This window comes from Bombina bombina, chromosome 3 (assembly GCF_027579735.1).
Source record: "Bombina bombina isolate aBomBom1 chromosome 3, aBomBom1.pri, whole genome shotgun sequence".
Taxonomy (NCBI): Eukaryota; Metazoa; Chordata; class Amphibia; order Anura; family Bombinatoridae; genus Bombina; species Bombina bombina.
The window spans coordinates 921,262,180-921,275,668 of NC_069501.1; the positions used below are offsets into that span (position 1 = coordinate 921,262,180).

At 42.3% G+C, this 13,489-nt stretch overlaps 1 protein-coding gene across 1 annotated transcript in view; it reads right to left on the reverse strand.

The window, feature by feature from the left end:
- TDRD3 (tudor domain containing 3) overlaps nucleotides 1-13,489 on the reverse strand; it is a gene marked incomplete in the record, with an annotated part of 1,228,671 nt that overhangs the window by 767,250 nt on the left and 447,932 nt on the right. Inside the window, 1 exon segment of the mRNA XM_053707943.1 lies at nucleotides 4,688-4,848. Coding sequence (XP_053563918.1) covers nucleotides 4,688-4,848 — 161 coding nt within the window.

Sequence of the window (13,489 nt, forward strand, 5' to 3'; positions counted from 1 at the left end):
GATGGTCCTTGTGAATAGTAACATGAAGGTACGCATCTTTTAGGTCTATGGTTGTCATGAACTGACCCTCTTAGACCAAGGGAAAAATGGAACATATAGTTTCCATCTTGAAGGACGGAACTCTGAGGAATTTATTTAGACATTTCAGATCTAAAATTGGTCTGAAAGTTCCCTCTTTTTTTGGGAACCATGAACAGATTGGAGTAGAATCCCAGACCCTGTTCCTGCGTTGGAACTGGAACTATCACTCCCAAGGCAGACAGGTCCTGGACACAGTTTAAGAACGTCTCTCTCTTTATCTGGTCTACAGATATTTGGAGAAAAGAAACCTGCCACTGGGAGGAAAAGTCTTGAATACTAATTTGTACCCATGGCATGCGATGTCCATCGCCCAGGGATCTGGGACATCCTGTATCCAGGCTTGAGTGAATAAATAAAGTCTTCCCCCTACTAGATCCGCTCCCGGATCGGGGACAGACACTTTATGCGGACTTGGATTCAGTTGCAGGTTTCTTAGACTGCTTCCCTTTGTCCAAGACTAGCTTGGTTTCCAGGAAGGCTTGGATTGTTATTGCTTAGAGGCAGAAGGGGAGGGTTTACCTCTGAAGTTACGAAAGGAACGAAAATTATTCTGATGACCCTTCTGTTTATTCCCTTTATTCTGGTGGGAGGAAAGATCCCTTCCCTCTTGTAATATCTGAAATTATTTCAGCCAAGCCAGACCCAAACAAGGTCTTACCCTTGTAGGGGATCACCAGGAGCTTGGACTTAGATGAAATATTTGCAGACCAGGATGTTAACCATAAGGCTCTGCAAGTTAGGACTGCAAAACCAGACATTTTTGCTCCCAACTTGATGACTTGTAAAGAAGCATCTGTGATAAAGGAATTGGCTAACTTAAGAGCCTTAATCCTGTCCTGGATCTCCTCAAGAGAAGTATATGTCTGAATAGAATCAGACAAGGCATCAAACCAGTATGCTGCCGCACTGGTAACAGTGGCAATACACACTGCAGGTTGCCATTGGAGACCCTGGTGAACATACATTTTCTTTAGCACAATCTGGTACAGGAAATACCTCCACCGCGGAGGGAACATCAAAGTACTTGTTCAGCATAATAGACTTCTAAGGGTTGACTATGACCGTCGAATCGAAGTCGTCCAATGTAGCCAAAACCTCCTTAAAGGGAAACTGAACCCAATTTTTTTCTTTCGTTCAGATGGAGCATGCAATTTTAAGCAACTTTCTAATTTACTCCTATTATCAATTTTTCTTCGTTCACTTACTATCTTTATTTGAAAAAGGCAGCTCTTGGCGAAGACTAGGAACATGCCCACCCTTCTTTGGGACAACGAAAAGGTTTGAATAGTATCCTATACCCCTTTCTACTAGAGGTACTGGAACGATTATCCGAGAGATGAGAGATCCCTTACGCACTCTAGAAAAGTATCTCTCTTCTCTGGTCTTGAGGATAGGTTTGACCCTGGGCGGATGAGTCTTGAACCCTATCTTGTAACCCTGGGTGATATCCTCCAGAACCCAAGTGTCCTGTACGTCTCTCATGCAAACCTCTGCGAACAGAGATAGTCTGCCCCTATGCGATCCAGCGACGGATCGGGGGCCACCCCTTCATGCCGACTGTCTCCGTGGGCTTCTTGCTCTGCTTGGACTTGTTCCAAGATTGAGCTGGCTTCCAAGATCCCTTGGACTGCTCAGTCTTCGCAGCAGGTTTCTGGCATTGAGACTTGTCTGAATAAAAGGGACTAAAAGTAGAGCCCTAAGGCTTATTCTTCTTATCTTGCGGAAGGAAAGCACCCTAGACTCCCGTGTCCATGGATATGATAGAATCCAGGCCTGTACCAAAAATAACTTTCCCCTGAAACGGAAGGGACAGTAATCTAGACTTTGAAGTCATGTCAGCAGACCACGACTTTAACCACAGAGCCCTACGGGGTGAATAACCTGCATATTTGCATCACAGATAAAAGAATTTGCAACCCTTAAGGCCTTAATCTTTTCCTGTATCCCTTCGAGGGGAGTCTCCACCTCGACCATAGCTGACAGTGCGTCACACCAATGGTAGCCGCTCAAGCCACCGCAGTGATCTTTGTGAGTTGGAACATCTTTGTGAGTTGGAACATCTTTCACAACATGGATTCTAACGTTTTATCCATGGGCTCCTTGAACGACGAGCTATCCTTGAAGGGGAATAGTCATACGTTTAGCGAGTGTGGAGTTAGCTTCATCCACCTTAGAAATGGCCCCCCATAGCTCAAGAAATAGGGAACAGCTTTTTAAAAGAGGTAGAGGGAGAAAAGCACAAGCCCAGTTTCTCCCACTCATTCTTAATAATCGTAGCCATCTTCACGGGAACTGGGAAGGTCTGAGGCACCACCCTGTCCTCATAAACCCTATCTAGCTTAGGGATCAAAAGTTCCTCTGGAAGTTTTGGTTCCAGATCCTCCAACGTAGCAAGCACTTCTTTCAGTAAAAAGCGCAAATGCTCCATATTAAACTTGAAGTCTGGCTCCTCCGTAGCCGGAGATCTAGAAGACGCTGATTCTGTCCCAGAGAGAGCGCCGTCCGAGGAGTGAGAGGCAGCGTCTTCATCGGATAATCTCTCAGAGACATCCAACGGAGTAGATAACCCCTGGGACGGGAGGCTCTGTCTTTCTCTTTGCTTGCGCTTCACAGGGCGTGGTAGGGCATGCAACTGGGCAGCGAAATCTGGCGGTGATGAGGCCCCTCCCATGGGAGGATCAGTAGGGCCTTGGGGAGCTACATGTGTAATCAGAGATGAATATTGGGAACGTAACTCGCGGGACGGGGAACACTCAGAGGTTGACGGCTCAGTAGTACTAAATATTCTTTCTAGACATTGTAATCTTATCAAAGCATGTGGAACACAGCTGAGCAGGCGGATCAACCTGAACCTCCTCACAATAAACACAGGTAATAGATTTAATTAAAGAGAGAGTATACTCTAACATATCAGAGTCCTCCATAGCTTGCGCCTTTAATGCGGACTGTGGAAGACTAAATGGCACCTTTATACACCAATGGCCGGGGCACTCACCACCTCCTATGATCCGAATCACGGAGAAAACGTTACGTCTCCTGCAAATGCCGATCAGGAAAGAGGAAGTTGAAGAGGCCACACCCGGTCACATGGAGTGCCATGCAGGACCGCCCCTGCACTATAGAGAAAACACGCCAAAAAGGACTGCGCCGATCTACACCTGACTGTTCACACATTGCTAGAGTCTCATCTCACACATGACGTAGCATTAACACAATAAAGTAATTATGCATAAATCCCCCCCTGTTCAATAATCCCCTTTCCAGGGATATTAACCCTTGATTCTATACAGATAAAAAAAGACACACTGTGACCCTGTCTTCTTGCGTTACATGTGCAAGAATGAAATGATCTTACCAGAATCTATGCCGTGGAACAGGAATACGGTCCATCAAGTGTGACAGGTTAGTAGCATCGCTCCTGACATGGACTTAAGTGAACAAAGGCAGGCAGCAAAAGTCGTCAACGCTAATTGCCCAGGAACTGTTAACATGAGTCGGTATGGTTTCGCAGAGACAACACTCCCTGCATCTCCAGACTCTAACTTTCATCCATGCTCTCACTGAGAGGCTGACAGGATTACTTAAAACCCATTTCGAAGAGTACTACCCTTCATAAGAGACTACTCCGAATTTTCCGACACTTCTCTGCCAATCTCCTGTGACGAAAGGCAAAGAATGACTGGGGTGTCTTTGCCTCCTCCTGGTGGCCAGGTTCATATTTCCCACAAGTAATGCATGAAGCAGTGGACTCTCCTCCCATTAAGATGGAAAGCTTCTTTGGTAGTTTAGCATTAGATTAGGGTTTTTATTTTTATTTTGGGGGGCTTTTTATTTTCATAGGGATTAGGTTTAATTTTTTTTATTTTGAATAGTGTTGTTTATTATTTTTGTAATGTTAGCGTTTTTTTATTTTCTGTAATTAGATTAACGCAATGTAATTTTATTTTCTATTGTAATGTAGTATTTTTTTAATTGTAATTAAGGGGTTAATTTAAGGGGGTTGGCGGTGTAGGAGTTAATAGGTAAATTAGATTTAATGTGTTGTTGGGGGTTGGCGGATAGGGGTTAATAGAAGTATTAGGTAGTTTACGATGTTGGGGTTTGAGGATTTAGGGGTTGATTTTATTAGGTAGGTTTTTTTTCCTTAATACTTCGTGCGGGTGGTTCGTTTATTTTTTTCATAATACTTAGTACAGGTGGTTATTTATTTATTTTTAAATACTTATTGCGTGCGGTTAGATTTTTTTTTTAATACTTATTGCAGCGTTTTTTGTTGTTGTTTTTTTTTGTAATGCTCCATTTGCCTTCGCTGCATCCCGTAGGATTCCGAAAATGGCAGGGTGGTTAAAGAATCCACTTTCACCACCCTGCCATTTTTAGAATCCACCTGGATGCAGCAAAGGCCTCGCGCTGCCAACATTCCTTTGAGGATGCGTGCCCAACTTTGTGACACCGATGGGCGCGTTACAAGTGCGATTATAGTATAGATATGGGACCATGTGCAGGGAAAAACACCTCTACATACTGCCAGGAATGTATCCTTGCAATGCCCACACATCTGATTCTGGTGTACAGCTGTGAGGTATAGGGGTACAGACTTACTCACCTGAGTTTTGATAAGAAATTGAATTCTATTGCTGTGCAGCTAGTATGGCCATCAGTCATCTGCAATCGCAACATTCTAGGAGCTGCCTGAGATTCTTCATTATCCTTTGGTGCAGTAATATTTCGAATTTTTTGAATTTGCAATACACATGGCCCATCCAACTGAAGAAAAAAAAAAAGATGAAGACAATAAACTTTTCATTTCTGGGATCTCTTTTTTAAATCAGTTTATTATAAAAATTGTAATGGGGCACTAGAAGTATTGTTCTGCCATTTATAAAATGAATCTGTTGAGTACCAATCTAACCACATACAGTGGTATTAACTGCATAACACACAGTTTGAAAGTAGTTGACACATATTGAGGATGAAGAAGTATTGTTAAAAACCTTGTTAATTACTTTAAAGATATTAATGTCCTGCAGCATAACAAGTTTATTAGATTCAGATCACATATTTATATGTAGAAACATGTCTTCAGCATGCAATTATGAAGTTAATTATACAAAATATAGAATGTCATAACGCTTGTTAAAACATTTCGTGGCACAACTTTAAAGGTAAACAAACTGGTTTCAGTACCATAACAATGCACATGTTTCTAAGTATTATGGTAAATTAATACTTTTGTTTAAAAATTAAACAATCCATTCTAACAAGTATGACATTTTCAGCATCTATAAAGAGAAATGTGAATAGTGTGAAGTGATAAATGAACAAGAAGAGAAATCAGAATAGCGCTAGATAAAATAGAATAGTAAAGCATTAATAAATATTAAGTGCCTCAACTGAAGTGGAAATATACATGAACAAAAAAAAAAAATAACTGCCAATCATTTATTTACACCGAGAGCCCACATTTTAAATTATATAATCACTTTTTTTTATAATTATTTTTGCTCTATTTTAAGAATGTACATTGTGTAGGTCACAGGGTATTACAGGACTTTATATACTAAGGAGAGATACAGCTCAGATTGTAATCCTACTCTGTTCTGCATTCTCTTAAAGAAACATAATTTATGCTTACCTGATAAATTTATTTCTCTTGTAGAGTGTTCAGTCCACGGGTCATCCATTACTTATGGGATATATTCTCCTTCCCAACAGGAAGTTGCAAGAGGATCACCCAAGCAGAGCTTCTACATAGCTCCTCCCCTCACATGTCATATCCAGTCAATCGACCGAAACAAGACGAGAAAGGAGAAACTATAGGGTGCAGTGGTGACTGGAGTTTTAATTAAAATTTAGAACTGCCTCAAAAAAAGACAGGGCAGGCCGTGGACTGAACACACTACAAGAGAAATAAATTTATCAGGTAAGCATAAATTATGTTTTCTCTTGTTAAGTGTGTTCAGTCCACGGGTCATCCATTACTTATGGGATACCAATACCAAAGCTAAAGTACACGGATGATGGGAGGGACAAGGCAGGAACTTTAAACAGAAGGAACCACTGCCTGTAGAACCTTTCTCCCAAAAACAGCCTCCGAAGAAGCAAAAGTGTCAAATTTGTAAAATTTTGAAAAGGTATGAAGTGAAGACCAAGTTGCAGCCTTGCAAATCTGTTCAACAGAGGCCTCATTCTTAAAGGTACAGGTGGAAGCCACAGCTCTAGTGGAATGAGCTGTAATTCTTTCAGGGGGCTGCTGTCCAGCAGTCTCATAGGCTAAACGTATTATGCTACGAAGCCAAAAAGAGAGAGAGGTGGCCGAAGCCTTTTGACCTCTCCTCTGTCCAGAATAAACGACAAACAGAGAAGAAGTTTGCCGAAAATCTTTAGTTGCCTGTAAGTAGAACTTCAGGGCACGGACTACGTCCAGATTATGCAAAAGACGTTCCTTCTTTGAAGAAGGATTAGGACATAATGATGGAACAACAATCTCCTGATTGATATTCCTATTAGAAACAACCTTAGGTAAAAACCCAGGTTTAGTACGCAGAACTACCTTGTCTGAATGAAAAATCAGATAAGGAGAATCACAATGTAAGGCAGATAACTCAGAGACTCTCCGAGCCAAGGAAATAGCCATCAAAAACAGAACTTTCCAAGATAAAAGCTTAATATCAATGGAATGAAGGGGTTCAAACGGAACACCCTGAAGAACTTAAAGAACCAAGTTTAAGCTCCACGGAGGAGCAACAGTTTTAAACACAGGCTTAATCCTAGCCAAAGCCTGACAAAAAGCCTGGACGTCTGGGTTCTCTGCCAGACGTTTGTGTAAAAGAATAGACAGAGCAGAAATCTGCCCCTTTAACGAACTAGCGGATAAACCCTTTTTTAAACCCTCTTGTAGAAAAGACAATATCCTAGGAATCCTAACCTTACTCCATGAGTAACTCTTGGATTCACACCAATATAAATATTTACGCCATATCTTATGGTAAATTTTTCTGGTAACCGGTTTCCGAGCCTGTATTAATGTATCAATAACCGACTCCGAGAAACCACGCTTTGATAGAATCAAGCGTTCAATCTCCATGCAGTCAGCCTCAGAGAAATTAGGCTTGGATGGTTGAAAGGACCCTGAATTAGAAGGTCCTGCCTCAGAGGCAGAGACCATTGTGGACAGGATGACATGTCCACTAGGTCTGCATACCAGGTCCTGCGTGGCCACGCAGGCGCTATCAGAATCACCAATGCTCTCTCCTGTTTGATCCTGGCAATCAGACGAGGCAGCAACGGAAACGGTGGAAACACATAAGCCATGTTGAAAACCCAAGGGGCTGCTAGTGCATCTATCAGCACCGCTCCCGGGTCCCTGGACCTGGATCCGTAACACGGAAGCTTGGCGTTCTGGCGAGATGCCATGAGATCCAGTTCCGGTTCGCCCCAACGAAAAATCAGTTGAGCAAATAACTCCGGGTGAAGTTCCCACTCCCCCGGGTGAAAGGTCTGGCGACTTAGAAAGTCCGCCTCCCAGTTCTCCACGCCTGGGATGTAGATCGCTGACAGGTGGCAAGAGTGAGACTCTGCCCAGCGAATTATCTTTGAGACTTCTAACATCGCTAGGGAACTCCTGGTTCCCCCTTGATGATTGATGTAAGCCACAGTCGTGATGTTGTCCGACTGAAATCTGATGAACCTCAGTGTTGCTAACTGAGGCCAAGCTAGAAGAGCATTGAATATTGCTCTTAATTCCAGAATGTTTATTGGGAGGAGTTTCTCCTCCTGAGTCCACGATCCCTGAGCCTTCAGGGAATTCCAGATTGCGCCCCAGCCTAGAAGGCTGGCATCTGTTGTTACAATCGTCCAATCTGGTCTGCGAAAAGTCATTCCCTTGGACAGATGAATCCGAGACAACCACCAGAGAAGAGAATCTCTGGCCTCCTGGTCCAGATTTAGTAAAGGGGACAGATCTGAGTAATCCCCATTCCACTGACTCAGCATGCATAATTGCAGCGGTCTGAGATGCAGGCGCGCAAATGGCACTATGTCCATTGCCGCGACCATTAAGCCGATTACTTCCATGCACTGAGCTACTGATGGGCTTGGAATGGAATGAAGGACACGGCAAGCATTTAGGATTTTTGATAACCTGGACTCCGTCAGGTAAATCTTCATCTCTACAGAATCTATAAGAGTCCCTAGAAAGGGAACCCTTGTGAGTGGTAACAGAGAACTCTTTTCCATGTTCACTTTCCACCCATGCGACCTCAGAAATGCTAGAACTATCTCTGTATGAGACTTTGCATTTTGAAAACTTGACGCTTGTATCAGAATGTCGTCTAGGTACGGAGCCACCGCTATGCCTCGCGGTCTTAGTACCGCCAGAAGCGAGCCCAGAACCTTTGTAAAAATTATCGGAGCCGTAGCTAACCCGAAGGGAAGAGCTACAAACTGGTAATGCCTGTCTAGAAAGGCAAACCTTAGGTACCGATAATGATCTTTGTGAATCGGTATGTGAAGGTAGGCATCCTTTAAGTCCACTGTGGTCATATACTGACCCTCTTGGATCATGGGTAGGATGGTTCGAATAGTTTCCATTTTGAATGATGGAACTCTTAGGAACTTGTTTAAGATTTTTAGGTCCAAGATTGGTCTGAAGGTTCCCTCTTTCTTGGGAACCACAAACAGATTTGAGTAAAATCCTTGCCCTTGTTCCGTCCGCGGAACTGGGTGGATCACCCCCATTACTAGGAGGTCTTGTACACAGTGAAGAAAAGCCTCTTTCTTTATTTGGTTTGCTGATAACCTTGAAAGATGAAATCTCCCTTGTGGAGGAGAAGCTTTGAAGTCCAGAAGGTATCCCTGAGATATAATCTCCAACGCCCAGGGATCCTGAACATCTCTTGCACAAGCCAGGGTGAAGAGAGAAAGTCTGCCCCCCACTAGATCCGTTTCCGGATAGGGGGCCCTCTCTTCATGCTGTCTTAGGGGCAGAAGTAGGCTTTCTGGCCTGCTTGCCCTTGTTCCAGGACTGGTTGCTTTTCCAACCCTGTCTGTAACGAGCAGCAGTTCCTTCCTGTTTTGGAGCGGAGGAAGTTGATGCTGCTCCTGCCTTAAAATTACGAAAGGCACGAAAACTAGACTGTTTGGCCTTTGATTTGGCCCTGTCCTGAGGAAGGGTGTGACCCTTACCTCCAGTAATGTTAGCAATAATCTCCTTCAAGCCGGGCCCGAATAAGGTTTGCCCTTTGAAAGGAATATTAAGCAATTTAGATTTAGAAGTTACATCTGCTGACCAGGATTTAAGCTATAGCGCTCTGCGCGCCTGGATGGCGAATCCAGAGTTCTTAGCCGTTAGTTTGGTTAAATGCACAACGGCATCCGAAACAAATGCATTAGCTAGCTTAAGGGCTTTAAGCTTGTTCATAGTTTCATCCAATGGTGCTGTACGAATAGCCTCTTCCAGAGACTCAAACCAGAACGCCGCTGCAGCAGTGACGGGCGCTATGCATGCAAGGGGCTGTAATATAAAACCAACAAAAAGCACAAAGTTGGGAGAGAGATCAAAGATAACACCAATAGTTTCAATATTTTGTCCTCTGCTCTTAAAGGTCAGTATCTAAACTTTTAGACAGTCCACGGGTGGATGGGGAATACACACACTTCAATTCACTCTGTTATATTTATGTACATAACCAAGGGATCAAATGGTGTCTCACCACCAGCTATTGAGTTCGTTATGACTTTCGATAGTATCCCATAACAGAGGCTAAATCCGTAGTCGTCTGTTGAATCCTGATGTGCTGACCTGCAGAACCAGCGTGGAAAGTAGGAGGTGGAAAGCGCTGAGTTCCCAATCGACCAGGCGAAGGGGCGTGTTGTATACACGCTGACGTCCTATGCGTCGTTCAGCCAAATCCAAGCCTTGTTGCTAGGGGCGTATCGCCCAAGCGTAACCACTGTTTCCACCAATGAAAGAAGTCCAAAGTTCCGTCAGCTTACAAACGATAACCAAAAGAGTGAGGTAAACCCCGTAACTCACCGGGAGCTCAAGGTAAATAGAGGACTTGAAGGCAGGGCGCCGTTCGCTCAAGCAGGCAATAACCACTTGACCATAGAGAAGAACTGTGAGAGCGGACGGCAAAATGAATGTAAAATCAAAGTCTTTAATTCAGAAAGTTAAAATCTGATGGTACAAACAGCCAGAGAATAGCACACAAGCACCTGGGGTAGGCAAGCTTACGCGTTTCGGCTGTTAAGCCGTAATCATAGCATGAGGTAGCCTACACCAGGTGATACTTATATACATAAAACATCACAGGTTCAAAGGTTAAAACAACTCCCCCAGGTGAGTTAACACTTAGTGTGCCAGAAACCGGTCTTAGTGCAATGTTATTAACATAGCCTTACAAAATATTATTGACATGTAGAAAACATTGTTGAAATGTAGAAAACAGATAAATCCAAATAGTAAAGTGAAAGAATAATACTGTAGATATTATAGAACAATTTGTATGGTAACAAACAAACTAACAACAATAACAGCAAGATGTTAGAGCAACCAATTATAGGTATATAACATATGGAATAAATCTAAACCCTGAGCAACAAGTATAATATTATTGTTCTCAGTGCGTGGATTAACTAGGTCCCAAGGTAGTAATTTAAAAATAAATATATATACATATGCGTACGAGACTCATAGAGCACATATATATATAGAATCTACATACATACATATATGCTGGATGTATAGATAGAAATTGGTAAATTATACCATAAAATCTATCACACATATCAATATATCTGTGTGTTGCAATAAGCCTAGAATAAATACATACAGCATATACCCATGTGACCCAGACACAGGGCATCTAACAAGTGCAAAACTATGTCAGATAACTAGAACTGAATATACATAGCAGTGTTCTATGATATTAGTACCATACATTTTTTGTATAGCATAGCCTTACGTCTGGCATAAGAGGAATGTATTTCTATATATTGTTCAAATGGGAGATAATCCCCCACCAAGACAAATACTACTGGGTTGATTTTAGAAAAGGATATTCCATAGCTATCATAGGTGTACTTGTATGTATATATATATATATATATATCTACATGGAAGGAGAATAAAGTTGGGAGAATATATTGGGAGACTATATTAAGGAAAGGCAATAAAGTAACTAAAGTGGTAGAGATAGTAGTACTAGAACTATGGAGTGTTATTCCCAATAATTGATAAGGTCGAATTCGGAGTTAAGTCCATATGGGATCTTAGTCTCCAACTTAAATATCCACAACATCTCCCGTTTCCACAAGATGGTATCCCTATCACCTCCCCTTTTAGGGTAAGGAACCATATCAATAGGTTGCCAGGAGAATCAGGACAATTCCTTGTTGTGAATTACTGAGAAATGGTGCACCAATGGAGTAGAAGCTTTACCTACTCGTATGGTAGAGAGATGTTCTCTCACTCGAGACCTAACATCTCTTGTCGTAAGTCCTGTATATTGTTTGCCACATGCTGTGCACGTTATACAGTATATGACATATGTAGAAGTGCAATTAAGACAAAAATTAATATCATATACTTTGCCAGTTTTAGAAGATCTGAAAGTGTCAGATGTTATCAGGTACTCGCATGCCCCACATCTGGAGCTTCCGCACCTGTAAGACCCTTTATGGGTAAGCCATGAACTGGTTTGTAACGTTGGCTTCTTCAGGACCGTGGGTGACAAAATGTTTCCCAATGTCCGATTCCTACGGTAGGAGCATCTAACACCCTCTTGAACACAATCAATTAATCTTTCGTCCGCAACGAGCATCTTAAAATGATGTTTAACTATACTGCATATTTCATCGTACTGGGAGCTAAAATCAGTAACAAAAGTAACACCTTTTTGTGTTTTCCCATTCTTCTGTTTATCCTTGATTAATTCCGATCTATGCAGCCTAGTAACATCGTTAAAGGCCCTTTTAACAGTTTTACGTGGATAGCCTCTTTGTACCAAGCGTTTACTGACTTCTTCCATCTGGTACTGACAATCCATAGTGTCTGTGCAATTCCGTTTGACCCTAATCATCTGTCCCTTGGCTATCGCATAGGGTACGTGTTTAGGGTGGCAACTCCTTGCATGTAGCAGTGAGTTGCCAGATATGGGTTTTCTATAGAGACTGGTAGCAATTTTATTATCATGACTATCTATAATGTGTAATATCAAGAAAATTAATCCTGATTTTGTCTGCCTCATGAGTGAACTTCAAACCAATCTCATTCATATTGATGTATTTGGTAAACAATTCCAGATCTGTTTCACTACCACTCCAAATCATGATCACATCGTCAATAAACCAACGAAAAAAGGCTATATTTGGCCTATGGGGATTTCCATCTCCAAAGATGTGAGACAGCTCCCACCAACCCATAAATAGGTTGGCATAGGAGGGGGCAAACTTGGCCCCCATAGCTGTCCCACACCTCTGGAGATAGAAGGTGCCCTCAAATTCAAAAAAATTATGTGTTAGAAGAAATAAGGCCACCCTTAGAATGTATTTTTGGAAATCCTCAGAGAAATCTGACCATTCTTTAAGGAAGAATGTAATAGCTTCCATGCCTTTATCATGTGGAATGGACGTGTATAGTGCCGTGAGGTCAACCGTCACCCAACTATGTAGCGCACTGCTCCAGGTGAAATTATCCACCAAGCACATCAGATGTTTGGTATCTCTTAGGAAGCTCGGTAGAGCTACCACAAACGGTTGTAATATCATGTCTAGCCACTGGGAGAGGTGCTCAAAAAGAGACCCAATCCCACTGACTATGGGGCGACCTCTTACGTTCTGAAGGGATTTATGCACATAAAGGTGTTACTTTTGTTACTGATTTTAGCTCCCAGTACGATGAAATATGCAGTATAGTTAAACATCATTTTAAGATGCTCGTTGCGGACGAAAGATTAATTGATTGTGTTCAAGAGGGTGTTAGATGCTCCTACAGTAGGAATCGGACATTGGGAAACATTTTGTCACCCACAGTCCTGAAGAAGCCAACGTTACAAACCAGTTCATGGCTTACCCATAAAGGGTCTTACAGGTGCGGAAGCTCCAGATGTGGGGCATGCGAGTACTTGATAACATCTGACACTTTCAGATCTTCTAAAACTGGCAAAGTATATGATATTAATTTTTGTCTTAATTGCACTTCTACATATGTCATATACTGTATAACGTGCACAGCATGTGGCAAACAATATACAGGACTTACGACAAGAGATGTTAGGTCTCGAGTGAGAGAACATCTCTCTACCATACGAGTAGGTAAAGCTTCTACTCCATTGGTGCACCATTTCTCAGTAATTCACAACAAGGAATTGTCCTGCTTCTCCTGGCAACCTATTGATATGGTTCC